The 24,652-nt window shown below is 40.8% G+C and overlaps 1 protein-coding gene and 1 long non-coding RNA gene across 8 annotated transcripts in view; one reads left to right on the forward strand and one right to left on the reverse strand.

Moving 5' to 3' along the window:
- Nucleotides 1-24,652, reverse strand: part of unc5a (unc-5 netrin receptor A) — a 161,182-nt gene that overhangs the window by 71,762 nt on the left and 64,768 nt on the right. For all 5 annotated transcript variants that reach the window (XM_088387621.1, XM_088387638.1, XM_088387630.1 and 2 more), the window contains one exon: nt 17,778-17,993. In XM_088387621.1, the coding sequence (XP_088243747.1) occupies nt 17,778-17,993 (216 nt within the window). The remainder of the gene's footprint in view (nt 1-17,777; nt 17,994-24,652) is intronic.
- LOC148404642 (uncharacterized) overlaps nt 1-24,652 on the forward strand; it is a 39,547-nt gene that overhangs the window by 8,178 nt on the left and 6,717 nt on the right. The window contains exons 4-5 of one of the 3 annotated variants that reach the window (XR_015860959.1): nt 17,784-17,878; nt 21,150-21,679. This is a non-coding gene — a long non-coding RNA (uncharacterized LOC148404642). Of the gene's footprint in view, nt 1-12,070; nt 12,226-17,783; nt 17,879-21,149; nt 21,680-24,652 lie in introns of those variants that run through there. The other 2 variants (XR_015860961.1, XR_015860957.1) reach the window with 2 other exon arrangements.

The following is a 24,652-nucleotide window of genomic DNA, read 5'->3' on the forward strand; positions in this document are numbered from 1 at the left end:
TTGACAAAGAACGATCGATGGATTTAATGAATTGGAGTGACACCGATGGTTTTATAAACATGTTATTCATGTAATAGTTGTCCTTAATCACTCTATATGTTACATCAGGCCCGTTCTCAGCTCTTTGTTTGTGTTTGTCACATTAGCATACCTATCGTTTAGCCTGTTGTTGCTATCGTTTAGCCTGTTGTTGCTCGTTCATGACTGTTTTTGGTGTGGGATTTTGTCGAATAAATTGCCCCCCAAAATGCGACTTATACTCCGGAGCGACTTATTAATGGTTTTTTTTTCACTTTTTGGGGCATTTTATGGCTGGTGCGACTTACACTCCAGAGCGACTTATAGTCCGGAAAATACGGTAGTTTTCAATAACCATGATATGTAATCGCAAAGGATTCTTGGTGTATGATCTGTGTATGTTCTGTTCCTACAGCTGCAACATACATAGCATTGTTTGTTAGTCAGAAACTGCAAAGTGCATCACTAACAGAAGTTAAATAAAAAAAATCCAGTAAATAGTTGGATGAAAAATACTTCTGGTGATGACATGAAAAACATCAAATGCAACTGCAATAATCATTCTTATGCTACACTCTTGGTCAAATGTCGTATGTCCAGATGATTGTAAACCCAGGGACCCAATGTATAAAATAGTATACAACACTCAACCAGTACAAAACTTCTCCATGATTAAAGTCCATGCCACTTCACACAGCCAAGGCTGTTACTGCAATCTTATGAGGTCTGCAAAGTTGAGTTACTTCCTAAAGCGGCATGATGATGAGTTGGCAGGTGGTGCCATACACAAGTGTCTGCTCTTTAAAAAGTACAGTATGATGTGGCCTTCTGAGTGACACATTGCTTTGATTAAACTGCAAGAGGAGCTGCGCAGAGGCAGCAAGGTTGCGAGGTGAAAAGGCACTCCCATTCAGGGATGTTGGTGAGGTTGTGACTCAAGTCAGTGGGACAGTATTCTGGGTCAAGGCACTGCCTCCGGTTACAACCAGCTTTTCAAGAGCGTCTTTTGATTGAGCTGTCCATTTCCCACAATGAATGCACGTTGCGAGGCTCCTGCCGATGTCATTACAGATTATTCATAGCTGACAAACAAGAGAGCAGGTAGTGGTCCAATCAGTCTTTTTGAGTTCAGTCCAATGCCACTCCAAGGAGATTCAGCTTGATGAAAGTGGATCATGCAGTTAAAACCCTATTGTCAAAGTCCCGGAAGCTGAAAATAGACGAGCCTGAATGAACGCCATTACAAGCAGTTAAGCTCAACTTCCGCTTCCATACAGTATTTGTTCAACTGCATTTAACACAGGATTTAACAACAATGCAGAATACAATGACTGAAAAACTAGTGGAATAGCACAAGTGTTCTCAGGTTTGATAATGAATAGATGCTAATGAATTGCTGCCCAAACCTCGAGTAGCTTTTTTTTTTTGTTTGTGTCACAGAATGCTCACATCTAAGTTACTATATTTAGGGGCCAAGCAACATCAACGCCTGGATGAAAAATGCAACATTGTACATTGCTGTCTTTGTAAGTGTTAAGAACCACATAGTACATGGAGAGGCTCCTTACTCTTTACATTACAGCTGCTGTCCAGGCAAATTGCGATGTCCAATGGAAAAGGTAGATCAGTCTACAAAGTATGATTGCCTGTTGGAAGGATTTGATGTGGGAGCGCATAAACTCCAAGTAGTATATGAATGACTAAGCAGTCCAGAATCACCACCAAATTTCTTAGCTAGTCACCTAAAGACATGTCAGCTCAAGTTAAAATGAAAAATGTGAATGAGACTTCAAGATACTGTGACAACTCAAAAGGCTTGCCTTGCTTGTTAAATGCAAATGGATTTTTCAATTATTACTGTCCTTCCCTAATAAGTTTATCTGACATTTTCGGAATAACACACCCACACCATGAGTGCTGCAAGTCTTCGTTGTCATTACTCTCATCCAATAACCGACTGATGACTGGCAACACCAGAAAGCCCGGCAACAGTCTTCACATTGCCAGTGACTGGGACTCACTCCTTTATCTCCTAAACACACCTTGTCCTACCTCAAATGAAAACACGTTCGAGGTGAGGGCCCTGAGCACTTTGCCTCCGCTTCTATTTCATTTGGCTGAGTAGGATATCTGAAAGAATGTTGGCCACATGAAAGCTGTGATAATTTGCTCTGTCCAACATGTTTTTCTCCCCCTTGTCTGACATGGCACCGGGCTCTGAAGTAAATAAGGAAGGCTTGAGGTAAGTCAAGCAGGCTCCCATCTGGCAGCAGAGTGCTCTGCGCCATACAAATTGCATTAGTTTTTTTTCCCTTCCTACTCACTGTTGGTTGGATTCTCTTGAGCCTTTGGATTGGCGGTGCGCAAAGGTGGAGGCTTTTTCAGGAACATGCTAAATAAGGTGAGGAACAATATAAACCATGACTCAATAAAAAGGAGAAAGGTGCCTCCTTCCACACAAACATATTTGCTCTCGGAATTTCACTGCCCACGTTACACCTCAATGTAGTTTGTATTTGATGAGGTACAGAGGGTTTTCAATAACTTTCTTTTGAATTTCTGTTGTTTACTTCAATGCCAGATTAGCTTCTGCAATACTCCGGAAATGAGATTTTTTTTTACCTTAGTTTTACTTTAACATGTGCTAGATATGTGAAATTGATTTATTGACCATCTGTTTTAGCTATAGCACGAAGTGGCATTTGGGATATTTTTCATGGATTGTAGTTCTTTCAACAAAGAATATTTAAACTTAATTTGTGTGCGTTATTTTCTGCTGCACCACTGATACGTGATAAAAAGATTGTTTGCTCAGTTTGAACCACTGGTGCGCTAGACCGTTAGCATTGTAAAGAGATATCATATTAGGAGACGATTATTTAACACAAACAAACAAACAAACAAACAAACAAACAAACAAACAAACAAACAAACAAGAGACCATTTTGAGGCACTCTTTAATTCTTAATGCATTATTTATAGGCAGATACTCAAAATTAAGTGAGTCTGACACAGGACAACATAGTATCTGAGTGTTGCACAGTAAAAAAAGTATAAACGAGACAATTTTGAGGCATTCTTAATGCATTACTTATTTATAGGCAGATACTCAAAATTAAGTGATTCTGACACAGGACAACATAGTATTTGAGTGTCGCACAGTCATTAGAAAATGTTCTAATACACTGCAAGGGGATGTGAAAACTTTGCTCACCACACGACTATGCCATGATTTGACTGCATACACTGAACACTTGAAACATTGCTGTTCTAGAAGTTGGTATTGCAGGTTGGTGAATAGAAAAAATATACACACAATGAAAATGTTTAAGCAGTCTATATCTTACAAACGCCAATGCTAAAAGTAACAGTGATGCCTAATATACTTTGTGGACGATACAAATAGACAATACTTTTGTTCATCGCCCAGTCAATGTCTAAAAGATGCCTGGAAACCTCCTTATACTGAGCATTGTAATTCAGCAGAAGCTAGTGACACTGTCAAATTCACACCCTTTCAAACACCTGGCATCATTTGAGGGAAAAAAAATACTCTGGCGAAAATCCAGTGTCATTAATACTATTTTCATTAAAATTAAAAACAAAAACACTGAATACACCAGGTGCCAATTGCTCCCGTCCTTCTGACTTTGCGAACATTAAAAAAGGCAATTATTGAAGGGTTGCACAGTCAACTACTCAGCAGCCGTCCTCTTTGAAAAGTACCGTATTTGCCGGTGTACAAGTCGACTCGGTGTATAAGTCGACCCCCTAAAATTCGACGGAAATTTACGATTTTATGATATATCCTTTGTATAAGTCGAGCTCAATTGTTGCATTATATTAAACTTCAAAATTCAATCAGAAATATGCGAAATTTATTGACGAAACGTGTTCAAATTCCGGGAGGCCGTGCGCATGCGCAGTGGCCGGAAATAACTCCAGCCGAGCGGATCGGCTGTTTATAAGTACCGCGGAGGAGATCGCGGAGCCTCATTCGACTTCCAGCGGCCGGCGAGCCGCCCGGTTCAAATTTTCTAAGTGCCAACGGCTCTTGCGCCATAAAGAGTCCGCCTCGGCTGGTTCCCCATGTCGGCCAGAACAAGTGAAAATTCGGCCTCTTCCCCTGGAAGTCCGGCCAAGTTTGGCGAATATTTTCTAAGTGCCAACGACTCAACCGCCGTAAAGTGTCCGCCTCGGCTGGTTCCTCCGGTCGGCCAGAACAAGTGAAAATTCGGCCTCTTCCCCTGGAAGTCTGGCCAAGTTTGGCGAATATTTTCTAAGTGCCAACGACATTCATTTAGACATGGCGATTGAATGTTTACGTACCGGTAGTTATTGTCGTTGCTTGACGCGCGATGACTCGCACATTCTCTCAATACCCAGTACTTCCCCCTAGCAGTCATCGTCGCTGCCTGGCTTTCGATGTCCGTTATTGAGGTGAGAATATTTGAAATTGTTGCTGAGGATGCGTGTTAATGCGACGAACGCTTTGTAATGATTCAGTTTCTCGCTGTTTGATGAGCCTGACGGACGCACACCCACCCACAATGAGATGCATGAGAAACGGCCTTGGTTACCATCACATTTGAAGCAATGAATACGAAGTTAAATTTTATGACTTGGTGTATAAGTCGAGGTCGATTTTTTTCGGTCGATTTTGGATCGAAAAAGGTCGACCAATACACCGGCAAATACGGTAATCAAAGAATGTCACCTTTCAAGTGACAAAAAGTTTTAATAACATTATTTGATTAGTGTATTCCAGTTAAAATTTTAGCCAAGAGGCTATGACCGAGTTGAAAAGCACGCTTAATATTTTCATATAGTCTCTCTATGTTCCATCTTTTTTGTGTTAACGATGAGGCTAAGCAGTTCAGATGGATGGATGGATGGATGGATGGATGGATGGATGGATGGATGGATGGATGGACATGAAAATAACACGTTAGCTTGTGACACGTTATTTGCCTCACGAAATGAAAGTACCGTAATTTCCGGACTATAAGCCGCACCGGACTATAAGACGCACCAGCTAAAATTCAGGGATATTTTGTTTTTTTTCTTACATAAACCGCACCAGACTATAAGTCACACGTCCACATGAGTTTTTTACAAAGAAAGACAGTACACAGAAAGCCGTAAAAATCCATAAATGCGCCGCCATTTAAGCCTCAGGGTTCAAAGTAACCTGAATAAAATGCATTAAAAGTTCACATTCATTACAACTTGTTTTTGGTGAGCAAAATGTCAGAAGAATTGAATTTAAATGCTGATTGATTAGGTTTTAATACAATGCAGATGGTCCAAACAGCGTCACTGCTTTGTGTAATCTCTGAGTCACATGGCAGAGTAAGAGAAAGGGTTTAGAGCCCTTTGACGCAGGTCACCTAGCGTGCATTCCTACTAAAGCTCATAATAGTCACACGCAATACAGCCAGAATAAGCAGCAGCCATAGTAGTGCTTTAAAATAGTATTTTTGTTGTTGTGTTTTTCTTCAAGATACCGCACAACAGTGGTCCACAGCCTTTTTACGAGTGTATAAAAGTGATCAAGTCATCACAAAAATCACGAAAAAAATCTTATATAAGCCACACCTGACTATAAGCCGCAGGGTTCAAATTTTTGGAAAAAAGTCGCACCTTACAGTCCGGAAATTACGGTAAGCATTTTACCAACTGAGAAAGATTTTCTGCAGCTGAACTGAGTACAAAGAAGATACCTGAGGAAAAAACAACAACGCATGGTCCATTTATAGCACCTAATGCCCCAGTGTTCATATGCACGAGTCAACATGCTTTGCGCCTGAATCAACCGAAATGACATAAGGGGATGGAGTGCTGTAGACCGAACACGTATTGGGCCTTTAATTATTAATTTCTTTGTTCAAATGCAACTGTGTAAATTATTTATCAAGAAGATGCAAGACAGAGGGGATGTGTGTTTTATAAATAAACTGACGCTGAAACTTGAGGTGAGGCAGTGAAAGAGGAGAGTGGACCTTTGAAATTGGTCAGGAGTATACTTGAACTTGAGTTGACCTTGGAACCAATATAGCACAACCTAAAATGGCACATTTGACGCTATTCAGTGTACAATCCATTCCAGGGCATTAGTCGAACTTTGATTTCTTATGAATATATATTTGTTATGAATAATATTGAAACAATCCTTGTAAACCAGTCGAACTGTCACAATTATCAGAGCAGAGGGAGATGACAATTTGCCATGGAAGCAAGTAGAAGTGCAATGATTGAGATGAATCTACCCCTAATCGACTATTTTAGGAATCGATAAATCATTTAGAGTCACTGTTTGTTTGAGTAATTTGAGTCTTTCAAGAATAAATAACCAATTGCTGTGGTCCTTACATAAAAGCAAAGTGATTACACTGATCAACAACATGCTATTATTGTTTTTTTTTTTTTTATGAAAACCTGACGTGCTAGAGAAAAACATAATGTGTAATCAGTAAAGAATAAACTTAGAAAAGTTCACTTGCATCCATGATTAAAAAGGTTTTTAAGAATCTGTTGACCAGTGTTACCTTTGTGTTAAAAAAAAAAAAAAAGAGACATTGATCATCATTTGCTTTTACTTTGGAAAACAATGCTCAACATGTGTACCTCTTTTCTGACATGTTACAGACCAAACCAGGAACTGAACCATAATCATTTTGTCTACTTTTTGCACTATTACTAAGAAGTATTGAAAATGGATGAATGGATGGATAAAACGATTAATTGCTGCCCTAAAAGGGAGACACTTCACATGAAACTGAATCCAAGTTACTGGGGTTCTTTTTCTGCTATTTACTACTTATACTGTCACCATATTGTGCAAGGCAGTCAGAACAGAGATGATTGTACCACTTTTGACATTACACATGACACATTCTCATTATAGACACAAGGAGTGAAAGAGGATGATGTGCTGCATAAGTTCCAAAATATAAAAACTGTGTATAGTCAGATCCCCCAGGACAGCTTATTTAGGTTTTAGCAAAGGTACAGAAGGCAAAACAATTTACAGAAACAAATCCATGGTCTGAGATGATGTGAAGTGGTTAATTATTGAAGCAGATTGCATAAAAACCTCGGGAATGCTTCCTGATGGGTCCCAGACCAGTACGCTGCTGTTCGTTTTGCTGTCAGCATGCCTCATTGAACATGCGCTCTGATGGAGAGAGTCCCCGCAACACGTGCCTATGTTGCCTAGTATTTTGCTTTGACTTCCTTTACAGATGACTGAGGCAGTAGGTAGCTACACATACTAGCAGTAGCTATATTATATTTCGATTTGACCTGTAACATAGCAACACTTGGATTTTATATACTACATGAGATACAAATACAGTACATCTGAAATGTATATTTATAGCAGCAACTCTACAGTGGATCTTCTCAATTTTTACCATGATGAAAGCATTGTTTCACGCACACTTTTGGAGTAAAATGTCTGAGCTCCTTTTTGTGTTTCATAGAGCACTCCACAAGGACACTGAAGCTTTTTTTCTTCCGCTTGCTGCATCAAATAGACTTTTCCCTTCTGCACCATGTCCCATACCCAGGACACCCTGCAGCTTCTAGTTTAAAAGGAGGCGACCGGCAAGTTGATGTTTGTTCCAGGAGTGTGTAAAATACAAATGCTTTAAAAGTCTCCTTGGGGCCAAACACACAAAGCATTAAGTGTCAGCCAACTCAGTTCCTCTGCCTATCAAAAATCTCCACGGACTATTTAGCTGTCAGCTGGCGCACTCCTCCTTCCGATCCCCCCGCTCCAGCTCCACTATTACTAAACCAATTTGAACAGAACAGGTGCTGATTGACATCACAAAGCCCCACGTGGTGCGCGCCTGTCAGCCTAACAGTCACAGCTTTCATTTCGTTGCCATGTGGATGAAGCTTGAAAGACGAAGTTGCAATAAGGTTAAAATATAAAAGGAGAAAATGTATCTTAATTGCACAAAATAATCATAGCAAGATGGGTAGGAAGTTTATCATCTTTTTTTTAGCCTTGTCCAGCCTCTTGACGCAGCGTTAGTGTTGTCAATTCAGAGCACATCATCAACTTTGGCCCCTATTTTCTCAGCACAAGTACAGTGTAGTGCAGTTGAACTGGATAATACAGTACATGTTCTGCACACAAACCTCTACTTCTTCCAGACAATTGGGGTAGGTCATGGAGCGTTTCTTCTAAGGTCACTGAAGCCCCTTTGCATTAAAGCTTCAGAGGCTTCAGGAAAGAGAAGTTCAAATATCGACATGACTTTTACTCTATCTTTGAGGCTGGTAACTTTTTAAATCGTAAGTACGTGAACAGGAGCTGTAATCCATTTATTGCACACTGATGTTTTTCACAGAAACTATGAATGCATGTCTGCTGAAGAGTACATAAAATTACAGGTAATACCAGCTAAAAAATGTGAAATTGCTCGAGAGAAATAGAAGCGAGGGACTGACACTAGCTTACTTTTGGTGGGAGGACAAAGACTCCACGTGTGGGAGAATGGAACGCCTGTGTTGTTATTTGGCAAAGTGTAATTATCACTCTTTCACTTTGTTCCACTAATCGCAGCTAATGTTCAGTTCATTATGCCTGCATGCAGAGAATAACTTTAAAAAGAGATGAGCCAGACACAATGAAATCACAACAAAAATAGATATCATGTGGAATTGTTCTACAGGTTCTACATTACTTGGAAAAATACACCTCAGGATAAAATACAAAAAATACATATATTTGTAATATTTACAATATTGTGTGCCAATCCGAGCAAATTGTTGACTACTTTGGCTGTTGTGCTGTACAAACTTTGAAGAGGGCCTGCTTGGAATTAGAACTAAATGTACCGTAATTTTCGGACTATAAGTCGCGTTTTTTTTTTCATAGTTTGGGTGGGGGGGCGACTTATACTGAGGAGCGACTTATATGTGAATTTTTTCACAAAATTTCAAAATTCCCAAAAAAGAAAAACAAGTTAAACCGCGATAAACGAACTGCGATGTAGCAATGGATTACTGTAATTTGAATTTCAAGTGACGTCACTGGCGCAGCAGTTGTTTACATAAAGGACAAATATTCGATCACGGGATGACGAAGGGCCCCACGTACTACCGGCATCATTAGCGGCTTTGTTTGTAAGTGACACGGAGGACGAAAAGTTTGAAGGATTTAATGATTTGGAGTGACACATAAGGTTTGAAAAACTATTATGGCTTCTACACACGCCCGGTCCTACTTTACGGAGCTCTCTTTCACCTCCGTGGATTGAAGTTGGGGGCCGATGTTCGGCCGGGTGGCTGTCCAGGGACGGTGGAGGGGGCTCGGACATGGCTTTTATGCACGTCTGGTCCTACTCTACGGAGCTCTCTTTCACCTCCGTGGATGGAAGTCGGCGGCCGGCGCTCGGCCGGATGGCTGTCCGGGGACGGTGAATGGGGCTCGGACATGGCTTTTCCGGACGCCCGGTCCTATTCTATGGAGCTCTCTTCCACCTTCGTGGCTGGAAGTGCCACCTCCGGGCATGGAAGTCCACGCCGCCACACACCTGGAAATCCACGCCGGTGCTTGGGGCCGTGTGGTGGTGAACTATTTATGTTATAGTTATTTGATATATTTTATTTCGTATAGACACTTGTATATGTTTTTATCGTTACAGTTCGGTAGTTGTTGATGCGTTGAACTCTTGTTTTGTTAAATAAATAAATTTACCAAACCCACGTCTTTCCTTGTACTTTGTTAACGCTATAATATAGTTATATACTAGATCTGTGGAATAACGACGAGGCTGACGTCAGGGTGCCTGCACGGCGTTGTTGACAAAGGACGAGTAATTTGATCAATGGATTTAATGATTTGGAGTGACACAGATGGTTTGATAATATTGCTGTTTATATGATAGTTATTTGACATATACTTTATATATCGTTATATGGGTCTGTGGAATATTTAGAATATTTAGACGTCAGCGGCGCGGCGCATACGCGGCATCGTTTCCATAAAGGATGATTAATGGATTTAATGAATTGGAGTGACACAGATAGTTTTATAAACGTGTTATTTATGTAATAGTTATTTGAATAACTCTGAATGTTACGTCAGGCCCGTTCTCAGCTCTTCGTTTGTGTTCATGTCACGTTAGCATACCTATCGTTTAGCCTGTTGTTGCTCGTTCATGTCTGTTCTTGGTGTTGGATTTTGTTGAATAAATTTCCCCCAAAATGCGACTTGTACTCCGGAGCGACATATATGTTTTTTTCACGTTATTGTGCGTTTTATGGCTCATGCGACCTATATTCCGGAGCGATTTTTAGTCCGAAAATTACGGTAATGTAAATTTTGTGCATCACACTTCACTGGCTACGATTTCATGGAGAACATTTCTTTGATTGTGAACCCCATTTGTCTGACTCCATTTCCGCATTTCTGAATTCTCCTTTGATTTTGGGACCATATATTTCTTCAAAGTTTGCAAACTGTCTAAGTGGAAAAACATTTTTAGCAGAGCATGTCCAGCATTTTTTGGATGAGTGGTCTCATGATGTTTTGCCATGTTGTCACAGAAAATATTCCCAAATGAAAAGCACACATGGCACTGAGGTGTTTGGATTTTTTCCTGCTAAATTTCCTCGGGACCAGTTTGTTATGTGAATCTAGCAATCAAAATCAAGAGTTCTAATGCACTCACACGCTAAGTGACTCTCCGTTCGCTTGCACATGCACACATGCGGACACACATGTACACACTGAGCTGACCTGTCTGAGAACCCTAATGGAACACATTGGCAGATGTGTTATGGGAACAATTCACCTAACCATCTGTTTTGAGCGATTCATCGCCCTATACCTTGCTGTGCCATCCCACAGTCAAGGACAGGATGAAATACAAGTCTCATTATGAGGCAGCTACGAATAATGCATTATCAATTAGTCCTCTCTGCTACTGATCGATGCTTAGCAGGTGGTAAAAGGCCATTTTGTTCATTTAGGACTATATTGCCCCCTTCACTGTGATTGCCTTATTTCCTCCAGTTCATTATCAGATTTTGGTTAAATTGCAGCACGCCTTCTACTCAACCTGCTATTAAAGATCATGTTTAATCACTAATGTGTGCCGCCACAACAATAGGGTAGTTCCGACCTAGTAGGCTTCAAACGAGAAACAGTGATCTTACAAAAGGAATCTTCTGGAAATTCAATAGCAGCATTCGTGTGGGTGTGAGAAACAAAGGTGGGTGGGAGCTGGCAGATATTAAAAGAAAGGTCAGCGATTGTTTGGGCTAAGCCAAGATTATCTTCCCTTTGGATCATAAATTAAATATGTCATCACGTTACAGTTCAGGATCGAGTCAATCACAAAAGACATCTTTTATACAAATTAATCCTCACCCTCTTGTATACGCAAGGGTTACCTCTGTGTTGCCATGAAAGCATTATTAGTTGTAATGAGAAAGTGATGGATGGCTTTAAAAGATTTACTGACCACGTCATCGGTGGTATTTAGCTTAAGAAGGATTGATGAGGGCTGGTGCCAATAAACCCTAAGGTTATAGGGCATGCTTACAGAAGTGCAAAGTAATTCAAATGTGAATACGTTACACAGCATGTTATGAAAATTTTGGTCCCCAAAATTCTTCTTTCATAAGGCACAAAGCAAACCCGTGCCACTTTATGATTTTCTGCATCTTCTATGGCTTGTTGACAACCAGTTCAATCAACAAAGAACACCTCAACAGCCCGGGCCTTTATAAAGCAGTGGCGGAGGTTTATTGAAATAGGAATATGAAATGCATGAATTTTCCACCTGAGAGGCTTTTCTGCGGGGTTGACAATACTGCACAAGGATCAAAATCATTTCCATCAATGCTGGCAGATGAAATGCAAACACAATCAAATCAGTCTGGCCTATAGAAGCATCCCCTGCTCAAATGCCTATCTCCCTTCTCCTCATCATGTGTCTGATGAGAAATCATAGAGTGGGAGAATTCCCTAATCTAGGCAAACACACTGTCACTATTGATTTGTTCAGATGAGATATATCTTTATTAGGACTCACCAGACATCCCCCGGTCCTCCTCTTCCATAAAGGACAATCTGAGAAAGGCACAGAGCCAGCCGAAGCTTTGGAAACCGTCACAGCCACAACAATTGAGATAAGTTACTGAGGGCAGGTAATAAGAACTGATAGACTCGAGGATGGATCAATAACAGACATTGATATCAGGAGAGGAAGGACAAATTGTGACATCTCTTTCTCTTTCATGTTCGAAGGCGTTCCTTAAGTCAACCGTCCCTGTGCATGTGAAGAAATGTGGCGGTGTCTCTCTCAAACACATTGTTACAGAACCCCCAGTTGCTCCTGATATGGGCGATCACAACTTAGAAGTCAGGACAACATTTGGGAGAGAATGTTGTGTAAGTACGACCACAAAATATAGTCACTGTAACATACTATACCTATGCATTTGGAAGCATTTGCAAGGCGCTTGTAATCATTGAGAATGACTGTCCTGACCCTTGTTCACATTAGCAACACTGATGCAATGTCAAACTCAGGTCATCCCTTACCTGCGAGGGGTTGACCCTATCATACAGAATTTGTGCAATACAGACTGGTTGAGTCAAAGTTTGAAAGGTGTATTACTAGAAGTGGACATTCCACAGCTGGTGCGCTCCGTCTCTGCTTGCGGGATTGGATCAGTTTCAGTAAACAAAGTCACCTGATGAGGGCAGAGGTTATGTCTGCCAGAGATAGTTATCCACATGTCACATTGGCTACCACCTGAGCCTGTGTTTGAAACAAACCCATCTCTACGTCACAGGTGATTCAGGTATTAATTTAAACTGGCAGATACACTGACATTTGATTCCGCGGGGAGCCAACAGAGATGGGGGTTAGTTGAATATTGCCTCCGCAGTGTTGGGCCACACTGTTACATCGCTGAAACGCCTGCCTTTTGGGAATCATCATCATCTCGCCGCTCTGCTGTGTGAGGCTGACGGAATCATCAGTCTCACTGACACGTCGGGTTAGATTTACATAAAAACAAAACCGAAAGAATTACAATTTGTGGATTCCATTATTCATTCAACAAACATATCAATCTATTTGTCAGTTTTCTTCACAGGAATATTGATGGATTGATATACAGTATAGGGAATGTCATTTGAGTTGAATTGGTTGTTGATTAATCGCGTCCTGCGGGAATTGTGGCAAAATGGGCTGCACCACATACCGGCGACCAGAAGAGGGATTAAATATTCAGCCTGAAGATCGCAGTCTTAACGGCATCAAGAAGTTATCTATGAAAACGTATCCACACAAAACTCCGCCATGGCATGTACCCTCTCAATCTTTCCATCATTCCTTTCATCTTCCCTACACTCGGTTGAGGAAACGTCATCAAATGTTGAGCACTGAAGTCAACAAGTCTAACATACTGTACATGAATAAATCTAACACAATACATTTAATTGAGTATGCGTTATTAGACTGCATGATTTAATTCACTTAATTGAGAAGCTTATAAGAAAGAGAGGAATCACTCTGCATTAACCTTGCCTGGAATATCTCATTGTATCCTACATTACCCTATTTGAATCAATGACAAATGTAACCCCATTAAAGACTACCACAAGTACCTTTCAAATGAAACCCTATTCTGCTCCTATCTGGGGCTGCAATTTATCTTCATCTCAGACACCGTAGCCATTTTACTGCACCCACTCTCTTCGGTATCTTCTGCACCCAGATCAATGGCAAGTCTCTGAATTTAAAACGGCGAGTCCTTGTTTTAGATGTGATGCAAAACCTTGTTCTTTGTAGTCAGCTTTCACTATATTTATATTGAATTAACTGCTAAATCTGGGTTGACTGGTTTCAAACCATAAAGATATTATCGTACACACCTAAAAAATTTTTACCAACAAAACCGCCCAAAAGTTTATGCTAGGCATCTGGCAACCATTCACAACATTGTGTGTCAACGTTATTTTGTAATATGTAGCACATGTTATCGTCACAGCATGCTGCGTTATTACAGCCAGTTTATAGCTGTGACATTCAAAATGTCAACTTCAATTCGCTGGAACATGTTCTAATTTATGTTTAACATGCACCTGTATTAAAGTAATGCCCCAGGGCTTGCAAATTCTTCACCACCCAATCAGACTCACTTGGGCTAGCAGCAGTAATATTTCTTCACTATTTGTTGGTTCAGCATGAGCATTTACCATGGCAAACCTCGGTCCACTTTGACTGTGGGGCAGCTTACCATACATCAAAATATAATATTAATAGTTTTGGGTATTATACTTCTAGCTCTTTTGCAAAACCAAACTCTATGATTGATCATTGCTGGGCCACTCATCCATCAAATAGTGAAAAGAAAGATTTTCATATCGAACATAGGCTACCACCTCTAGCATTGTTTTGACTCCCATGTGACCACACGGCAACCAACCAATGAAACAAAGGCTGATACATCAAGCTGCAAAGGATAAGGAATTTACTGAACATGTTTTTCTTTGTTCCTATTTCGTTCTCCAGTTCTGTGCAGAGTGTGGGCAGGGAACACAATTAATTCAGGTGGAACTAATCACAAAGTTCCTCTCGGGCTATTTACAGAAGGTGATGGTGCACTCTTTTCTGCCGTGTAAATTGTCAATAAACTCGGGTTTACATCCAATTCATCAAGTCTCCCTCATCATGGCCCGACATATTGGCCAGCTTCTGCTGTGACAGAAATCTTGTTGCCTAGCAACAAATCCAAGTTTGTAGTTTAGCGTGATGACCGGGGTGTGAGGTCAGCCTGGCAAGTCTGTACTGAACACGGGCGTGGGGATTTTTCCATAACTAAATAACTATGCTCCCCAATCGTAACCTTTCAATATCCCCTTTAGGGTGGATCGGTAAATAACACACGCACACACGAACACACAACACACACATACTGATGTGAGCTCGTCTCATCTTCTGGCTTGAAGGGGAACTAGAGAGACCCATCCGTAAACTCCTCGGGGCGGCACTGACATTAAACATCCTAGGTGTTTGCTAGATCGATGTGGGTGCTTTGGAGCAGTCATACCTTTAGACAGTCATGTGTCCTTCACATCTACACAACCCCACATGAGACATACATACATCAAAGATCGTGGGAGCACAGAGTGACGGCCGCTGCTGCGAGATGGAACTTCACAGAGTGTGAAGACCAGGCAAGACAGATTTATTTCAAAGAAAAATAAATGCTGACTACAAGGGCTCATAACTTTATGATGAATTGGTCCGTTGTCATTAATGGCTGGCAGAGTAACGCTGCTTTGGTAATATGATGTTCCCTTCAAATTGTAGTTTATGGCAACATCGCGACAATACGATTCATGATCTTCTTATCAAAGTTGAGCAGCTAACTCTGCAAGGTCACAACAGGGACTAAAGCCAATAGAGTACTTAATATTCGCTTAAGAGCCTCCCTCCCAGGTATTGAATATTGACAAAGGGAGAATTAGGGCAGTAGCGTCTATACTTAGATTTCAACACTGGCGTTGAATATTTGAACCTGTTGACTGAGTGACACTATGGTACTCAAGCCATTGGTCCATTGAGAAGAAAAGCAGCCATATTCAGTGAGCCATTCATTACAGAGTCCAGACCAATTAAAGGCCTTCAGTGTAATGCTTGTGTATATACAAGAGACAAAGGAAGAGCACATATTTGGTCAAGATTACTGTTTACCCAGGTCACAGAGGCTTCTTATTCATGGGTTGTCACTTTTTGCATACCAAGTCCTTAAATAGTGCAGAGCACTCCATTAGATGTGCATCAATTAGTTGATGCTGTGACGTTTGAACGCAATCAACTCCACCTAATCATTCACATGCCCCAAAGAAGAATTGGGTGGTGCTAAGGGCCTCATTTATAAAGGTTGAAAACACACAAAAGGAGCGTTAAAGGTTTCATATACGTACCACTTTTTTTACAGAAACAATGTGGTTTATGACACAACTTTGCAAGAGACGCAAACGATGTAGCTGTCGTATATGCACATCGTGACGACAGCGAGGCTTGGCAACTGAAACGGCGTCCTGATAAAATGAAGCCAAATGAGTCGCGCTCATGTAACTGCTTCATAATTGACAAATTATCGACTCCCTTCATCCCAAAACCAAGTTATTTGTGCTCATAATCAATCAAACCTGATTTAATTTAGCACTTATTTAATCATTCCATTCTCTCATATCATAAGACGATCAATTAATAATTAATCAGTCAGCTCAATAATTCAATGTCATCCGTCTGAAAACTCTACACATGACTTACTCTGAAATGACAACCAATTGTGAAAAAAAACCATTGGATTGTTTTTGTGGGTGCTTGGATTCTTGAGCAATGTTGTTCAGGAAGATCTATCGATACAAAAGCACTTGTACAAATATGGTTGCTCCAGGCACCAAACATGCACCTCAATCAAACACCAAGTAAACTCTGCAGTTTAGTTAATATACACACCAGACCACTATAAAAAAACAATACTATCGATATTCTAGTTCTGAGTATTGATACTCCTCCCAGATGCTAGGGAGTATAGCGGTGCCGGCAAATGAGGAAAGTTAGGGATTTTTTTTTAAATAACTTGATATATGCACATTTCGACTTTGTTGAGTACTGTATGGATGTGTTCAAAATAAACTAAAGCCCAGTAAAGCCATACTCTATTTTACTGTACCATATCGCATCATGTAAAATTCTATCAGATCATATTGAGATGCATATTGAATCGGATCTAAAATTAGCCTGACATTTGCATTTTCATTTTAGCAACATTAATTTGTTAGAAAATCAAACTTTTTGTGCTCAGTTACTAAATAAATTCACAAGAGTATATGTTGGTACAGTATGAATGAAAAAAGAAAATTAGAATTTTATAACATATGAAGGGGTGGTAACCACTGAGTATGTTATTCTATTCCTCTTCCTCTCTTTTAAACAGTGGCCTGTACTAGTAGATGGAAATGTCTTATTTTTCTGACGCAACTTCTGCTGTGCAGTTTGGTGACAAGACAAATAAGCCAGGGAGAAGTCAGCACAAACAAATCAAAGGCTCAGTGCGGTAAAAGAGTTTTACTCATTTGAGTCAGACTGCTGAAGTAAGGCAGAATTAATTCTGTTACGCCCTAACATTTTGTCTCATATTGTAAGATGAAACCTATGTAGTCCTAAATACCAGCTAAATGTTTGAACTGTAATACAAGACCAAGAAAGGTTCCTAGATGTACACATAGGTACTATCTGTGCACAGATTGATGTGAATCATTTGCTTAGTTATTGCAGACATTTGCATGTGCTCACAACCTGTCATTATCACGTTCTTGTCACATGTCAGGCTGCAAATGGGTGGCTTGCATTGGCAGATCCCTGCATAATCACGCATCAGTGTCGTGCATGTTTACGACACTGATGGCAGAGGCGGGGGACTGCAGCATAATGGGTAAAAAACAAACAGGTCTCCAAGGTGATCATGGCAATTTCTGAGACCGAAACCAATGTGCTTATTACGATCCCGACAAGCTGAATAGGCCAGTGGACAAGCTGAGGGACTGATGGAATGCATTAATCAAGAGCAAATTGCAAACTTTCCTTCACCTCTCTCCCTCGCCTTGTATTCTAAACAAAAGAGTTGTGCCAGACACCACCACAAGTTGACTTGTTTCAGTTGGAAGTTACTTTTAGAATGACTATAAAATGTTGTGCATGTACCTGTAGCTGGATCCACCGTCCGCACAATCAAGTGGTCATCTTGGTGAACCCACTCGCCGTTGCACTTGAAGTAGATCTGCGTCGCTGGCGTGGAGCGGCAGGTGAGCATCACTGGTTTGTTCTTCACGATGAACTCGTCCTCTGGTTCCACCAAGAAGTGAGGTAACAGGTCAGAGAAGGCTGCAGGTTGTGTTGCTGTGGCAGCATGCTCAGAACCTTAGAGGAAAAACAAAAAGGTTTTAAAAGAATGCCAACTATAATATTCTTTTTACCTGAACTCGAGAGAGCCACCAATTGTGATCACTTCATTCGAGAAGGAAACAAATATAGCAGACAAAATATTGGCCCCACAAAATATGGAGTTGATTACCCACTTCGCAGATGTAACTGCTTCCATTCTACTGGGAAGATTTGCTACAGGGCTCTGGAAAACCTCCATGAGTAAGGGGGCCTGACTATCAAATTCTAAAATGTCTAGCGCTACTATTTTTTGCCATGTTTGCAGTTACTTCATTTTTGACTAAAGACCAAAAGAAAACTTTCTTTCACACACACAATAAAACCTAATTAGCAAATTTTCCCCAAAACATTTTCAACAGCTTCATTATATTAGGTGTAGGTGGTCTTTTTTATTTTATTTTGGTGGCTCTGCGGATCTTTGAGCGAGTGTGGTCAGGTTGTGCTACTAATGGGTCAAATGTGCGTATTGTGGCAGCAGATACGGTATTGAATATCGGGCCGGAACTCAAAAATAGAGCTGAGCAGTGGTCCAACAGTCAGGTTTCAAAGGAGACTACCGACATCTGCATCGTATTAATAGCAAAGATAAATTACTTCAACGTCGAACTGCCATATAATTGATATCTGACAATGCATTGCAACAGATACGATATGAGAATTATGTATATCTCGTCACACCTTGAGGTCAAAATTTAAAAGGCAAATGACAGATGGACAGTGATGGTGAGAGAGTGTGTGACGTGGAGCACAGTTGGCAATGACAGAGCTTGGCCTTGTGTGCTCTTGGTGGGATCAGTCCATGTTTTCACCTCAGCTCTTAATCATGAGACATTAAAAATCACTGTTGATGGACTGTTGGCCATAAATCCTGTCAGCGACTAGGCCACTTCACAGACTGCAACGAGGACCCTAACTCTTCTCATGGACCTATTCAAATAAAATAAAATAAAATAAAATAAAATAAAATAAAACAAAATAAAATAAAATAAAATAAAATAAATTAAATAAGCTCAGCTAGAGTACATAGAACCTCATATGGGAAACACACGGTAGATATCGTTTTCCTGATACACTATATGGCACCTTGAGGCCTGCTGTGAAGGAGGAGAACGACATCGGCAGTGTTCAGACATGCAGAAGCTGTCCTTTAGGAGCACGACGGTACAATTGACAGCTGAGTTCTGTACTTGCCGACAACCGCTGAAGAGAAACGCTGAATGCAAGTTGGAAGCCTGCGGCACAGCACAAACGCCGATTCTCTCCCGAGATTTTGAAGTTGAAGCGGGAGGGAGAGGACACAGGCATGGAAAAAAGGAAATAACCACTTTATGCCACAGACACTCAAGGGAGGCCAGTAAATCGCCAAATAAAACCCTTTTAGGATAGATATTAATTTACTGCCTTGAATCCAATATGGCTGACAGAGGAGGCATTAACAACCTTCTCCATCACTCCCCATGCAGCAGGAGACGACAGAAAGCTTCATCTCTCCTAATGAAACGGCAGCGCTTGTGATGACCTTTCGCTCCATTCTTCCTCCCCTCCCGGCCTCCTACGTGTGGCTCGCTGATGTTCATGTCACAGATATTAGATAGTATCGTAAACACCAATCCTTGGATGAAGACATTTTCCAGCAGTTCCTCCCCCACAACACATTAATGCCTCTCCTTTCGGAAGCACCCTCATGTGCTGACTCACTAATCTATCAGGCTGAGATACAGTGACGCACACCATTGCCGCTGAACTCCATTAATGTTGCGTGTACATGTTTAACTCTTAATGAAAACTAAATGTGCTGTGTCCGATTAAGGACATGCATCACTTGCTGACACATTGCCTTTTTCCTATTTTCTGAGCCCATTTTAGGATTGGGGAAGGAAAATTAACATGACAGCTTAGTACTGAGTACAGTATTTGCATCAACTTAATGTGTCAAAGTGGTGAGGGATGTTAAGGCGAGACAATTACTTTAAAGAAAAGCCATCATTTAAATGAAAATGCTCATAAGCCACCAGTACTGTTCCGTTCGACAGTACAGCTTGGTAAACGCTGATCAGGTGTGCACTTCTGAAAGTCACAGTACCAACAGATGTAGTAAAGTCTGCAGCCATCATGTCTTACCAAACTGCCGATGAAGACACTACTCAGTTGATGCATGATCAGTGTCTGACTTGTTCCATTTTGGACTTAATTTTGAGTGAGACATTTTTTTTTTCTGAATTGAACTGTTCTATAAGTATTAAGACTGCTATGAATTCCCTTTTCAATCCTAGTGATGTCTGTCAAGATGAATGATGCCACTCAGAGGAGTTGCCATAGCAAAGGTTTTCAAGGATGTAGTAGCTCATTATTCTCGATCAACAGCATCTCTGCTTCTCAGTAAGGTCTAAACTCTGACACACTGAAGGGCTGATGAACATGTGACAGCGTGAACTCATTGCCGGCTTTTCATTCGAGGGTCACATTGAGCACTTAACTGCACTTGGATGCTCCCCCACTTGGTGTTTTCGTGTGAGCCCACTCGTGTGTTGGGGGTTAGTCTTGCATTTAACTACACACACTTTGGGTTAATGAGGTCAAACACGTAATATCTTTTGAAAAGGAAATTGTCATTTTATGGGAGGACATTCTGGTCACGCGCTGTTTTATATCAAACCCATAATGAAGGGCTGATGTGTAGTAAATTGGCTTAGATTATTGTCATGACACAGTGTACTTCAAAGTCAATGTGCACACGCAAACAGGTGTACACACACGCGCGCGCACACACACGCGCACACACACGCGCACGCACACGCGCACGCACGCACACACGCACACACACACACACACACACACACACACACACACACACACACACACACACAGTGGGAGTATCAACCACTTAACAGAGTCCTTGCAGGTCAATGCAGAAATCAAATAGACATACAGCAGCACTGCATCAGTTTCCGCTGAGTGTGATTGGCTGAAACCACAATTTAAATCAATATTATATTAGCCAAGCATCACAAAGGGGGCTAAATGACACCATCCAATTTTGTACACCTTTACATTACCCATTTTTTAATAGAAACATTTAATGCTAACCAATAAAAAACAAATGTAACATACAGATTTGATATTTGTCTGCAGCTGATCTTCCCTCAAGAGATAATTTGACCGACCTAAAATACACAAAACAGCCAACACACAATCCCAACAAGGGTGCACCAGCTGCCAATGTTCCGAGCCATCCTGTCCGTGGCAGATTTTCCCTCTGCACATGGGCCACAACATCTCCTCGGTCCAGCTGACCATGTCAACTCCCCAGTGAGGCACTGACGACATGCACAAGAGATGACGAAAAAAAAAAGTCCTCAAGGACGTTGCACTCTAAAGGAAAAAAACTAAAGTCTCTTGAACTGGGTTTGTTATATTCTCAATTATTTGCCAACACAGATCCACAAATCATCATGTTTTATCACTACTTGTAAAGTAAGTTGGCTTTAATTATTTTCTTTTACTTTCTAACAGCAGCACAAAATTCCTTAATGTAAAGCAGCATGACTGTGTTAAGAAGGGTTAAAAAAATATCGGTTTAAAGCACCCTTCTATTTTTTAAGTATATAAAACTCCACCATTTGATCAATATTCTTAGAACAAAACATTAACTTTTATTTGATTTAATTATAATTTTGGCCTCAGATATTGGTTATTGGCTTCTTGAAGGCAAACAATCTGTATTTGTAACAGCCTTAAATAAACATAGAGGTCTTTTTTGACTCTTTACCCAGCCAATTGTCCGTGATTATTCTGAAACATTTTACAAACACAAATAAATCAAGTAAGACATGCAGTCGTGGGTGTGCTGCTTGTGTTTTTATTAACCTGACATTCTCATTCTGCTGGCAACTATAAATAATTTAATTGTTAATGCATAGTCACACCTTGTGAATTATGAAAATATATTTACAGCATAGATTTCTTAACTAATACACAGTTGCGCAACCTCTACTCGAGCATATTATAGTCATTGCAGCAGGGTTTAGGGATTTTTATTTATATATATTATGGTGTCATGTGCCTAAAGCTGAAACATTTTCAGCTCGCGAGCTACTTTTGAAATGACCAAGTCACAAAGATCTACCGACTAAATAGATAATTTATTATATATATATATATATGTCAACGTGAAAAAAAGTCCTCCCATTCCCTATGAAAGTGATACTTTTTTAAAAAACTTTTTACTATGTCCAGCTGCCCTTTTTATACCCTTTCTTAATTTTAAGAGAAAAAACAGGGATCTGACAATAGGAGGGAATTCGCGAGCGTTCGTGTTGTGTTGTGTTGTTTGCGCACGCGTCAAGTGCAAAAAAAACACCCAAAAACATTTTAATGTCACGCGATCAACCAGTAGTGGCTAGGCGATCGACCAGTTGATCGCGATCGACGTATTGGGCACCCCTGACCTAAAGGAAGGCATCATTGAGCAAAGAGAGCGTGATCATGTGATGACCGGCAGCCATAACATGTTTTATGACAACCTTACAATCTCATCTGGAAATAATGCAATTACAGTTACTATCCAGAATAGTCAACCGTTTCATGTTAGGCTGTCATGAAATACAAAGCTTCTGTAACCGTTCGTGGTTAGATGAATTGGCTCTGCAATGGCTTCATATATTTACTGAGCAATCACCCTGAATATTGAGAATGAGGGGAACAAGAATGTTGCTTATGTTAAGTTAAAAATAGTATAAATAAGCGGTTGACAGAGTAAACAATGCAAGTGATCAAACGCAGGAAGAGAAACAAAAATGGGATATTAAAAAAAAGCCGGATATAATAGAGTTCACAGTTGACGGATGACAAATATTTACCTTCACATGTCACAAATCTAAATAAACATTCCGCGATGGGAAACATGCATCACGAGAGCTGAGGGGAAAAAACGATTTTGTGCAAACAACTTGGAATGAGGAAACATAGATTCAAATGACTGAATCAAACTGCTCTCCTATCAGACAGTGGGAGATGAAGAATTATGTATGTACATAAGGACATAGGCTTGAACAGAAAAGCTAAAAGATGTACACGTTTGTGCCGTTATGCTCAGCGTGGAAATAATCAATCACCGGCAGGCACACAGAGAGATAACGCGCCTTTGCAAAACATTAAATAAACATGTAGTACAGCAACCAAATCACATCACGTTGGTGTGATCAGTGGAAGGAGAGGGAGACCTCAGGCGAGATATAAAGGTAGCAACTGGAAGGACAGAAGAACGGGACGGGGCGGGGGAGCAGAATATAAATGGTTGGAACTCATTATTGCAATTTCCCTCCATTCAAATGAAGAGAAAATTGGCTGCTAAGCATTTACATTGATGCAGGCCTGTACATCTGTGCGCGTACATTAATTCCGGATACTAATGATGCTCTGCAGACGCCGAAGCACGATGACAGTATTTCCATGACAGATGTGCTCCAGAGGCCTGGGTCACATCATCAACTTTGAGAATTGCCTTCAAAAGCTTCTCGCATAAATCACCTTGCGGGGCGGCGTTTTCGGTGATTAAATGGCGTTTCGGGCCGTGTCAAATAGTGTGTCCAACGGAAAAGAACTGAGCTGTTAGTTTTGTAAATAAAGTGCACAATAGCGACACGATTAATGAGCCTTGTAGCTTTTGAACAAGAGCACTCACGGCTGCTTATTGGAGCTCGTTGATGTTTATTTAATACATGCTGTCATCGATGTGAAGGAACATCTCAGCGTGGTGTCGTAGGCCCCCGACTGCCCCACTTGACGTCGTCTCAAAATACTCATTTTTCTTGAAACCTGCAAGACCCTTTCAGGTTTGTGCTGATGTAAAAGAGATGGCATTTTGAGGCGCCTGTTTGGGAGGCAGCTTGTGCATTTGATTGTTTAAATGCGTGTGCGTGCATGTGTGGGAGAGAGAGAGAACAGCTGGGAGTCTATATTTGTGTACAGTACATAACAGCAAGCGCGCTAAAACAAGAGGGATTGATTCTTTCCGATATGACAACTGTCTTACTCCTCTAAGAAGCGTCATTAGTTTTGCGAGTCCTTTGACTGAATGAAATATCCACTGATATGAGTGACATCCATGCGGTGCCAAAGATGAGACTATCCCCGGTCGTTGCATCCTCTTGGCGGCATATTTTTTCTCAACGTTTGTTTGTCCGTCCAAATCGTGCAAAAGCCATGGGGCACTGTTTCAGAAATCAGGTCACAAGTCCTCTTGCTCCGTTCCAGTATCTGTATTTTTTTTCTATTGAAATACTAAAACACTGACTTTTATGGGAAAAAAGCAAGCATACTGCAAATGGAATGTAATCTAGAAGCACAGTTCAAAGTGGCATATAATAGAAGAGAAGACATTTGGCGTAGGCCGAGCACAGTTAAACATGTTTTCGCAGTCCTATTGCCGTCAGTGTACTTAAACCAAGGTTTATTCACAGGCTGTGGCCCAGAATAAACCCTGCTATAAATATTCCAATTACAATGCATTCGCTCGCATTCTCATTCCTTGGTCCTTATTAAAAGTGCAGTGAGTTCAATTAGTGCGTGTGTGGCTGGGTGTGTGGGTGTTGGAAATGATGCCTTTCCAAGATGGACTCAGAGTTGGTCAACTC

Source organism: Syngnathus floridae, chromosome 1 (genome assembly GCF_059516105.1).
Source record: "Syngnathus floridae isolate MCC-2025c chromosome 1, RoL_Sflo_1.0, whole genome shotgun sequence".
Lineage (NCBI taxonomy): Eukaryota > Metazoa > Chordata > Actinopteri > Syngnathiformes > Syngnathidae > Syngnathus > Syngnathus floridae.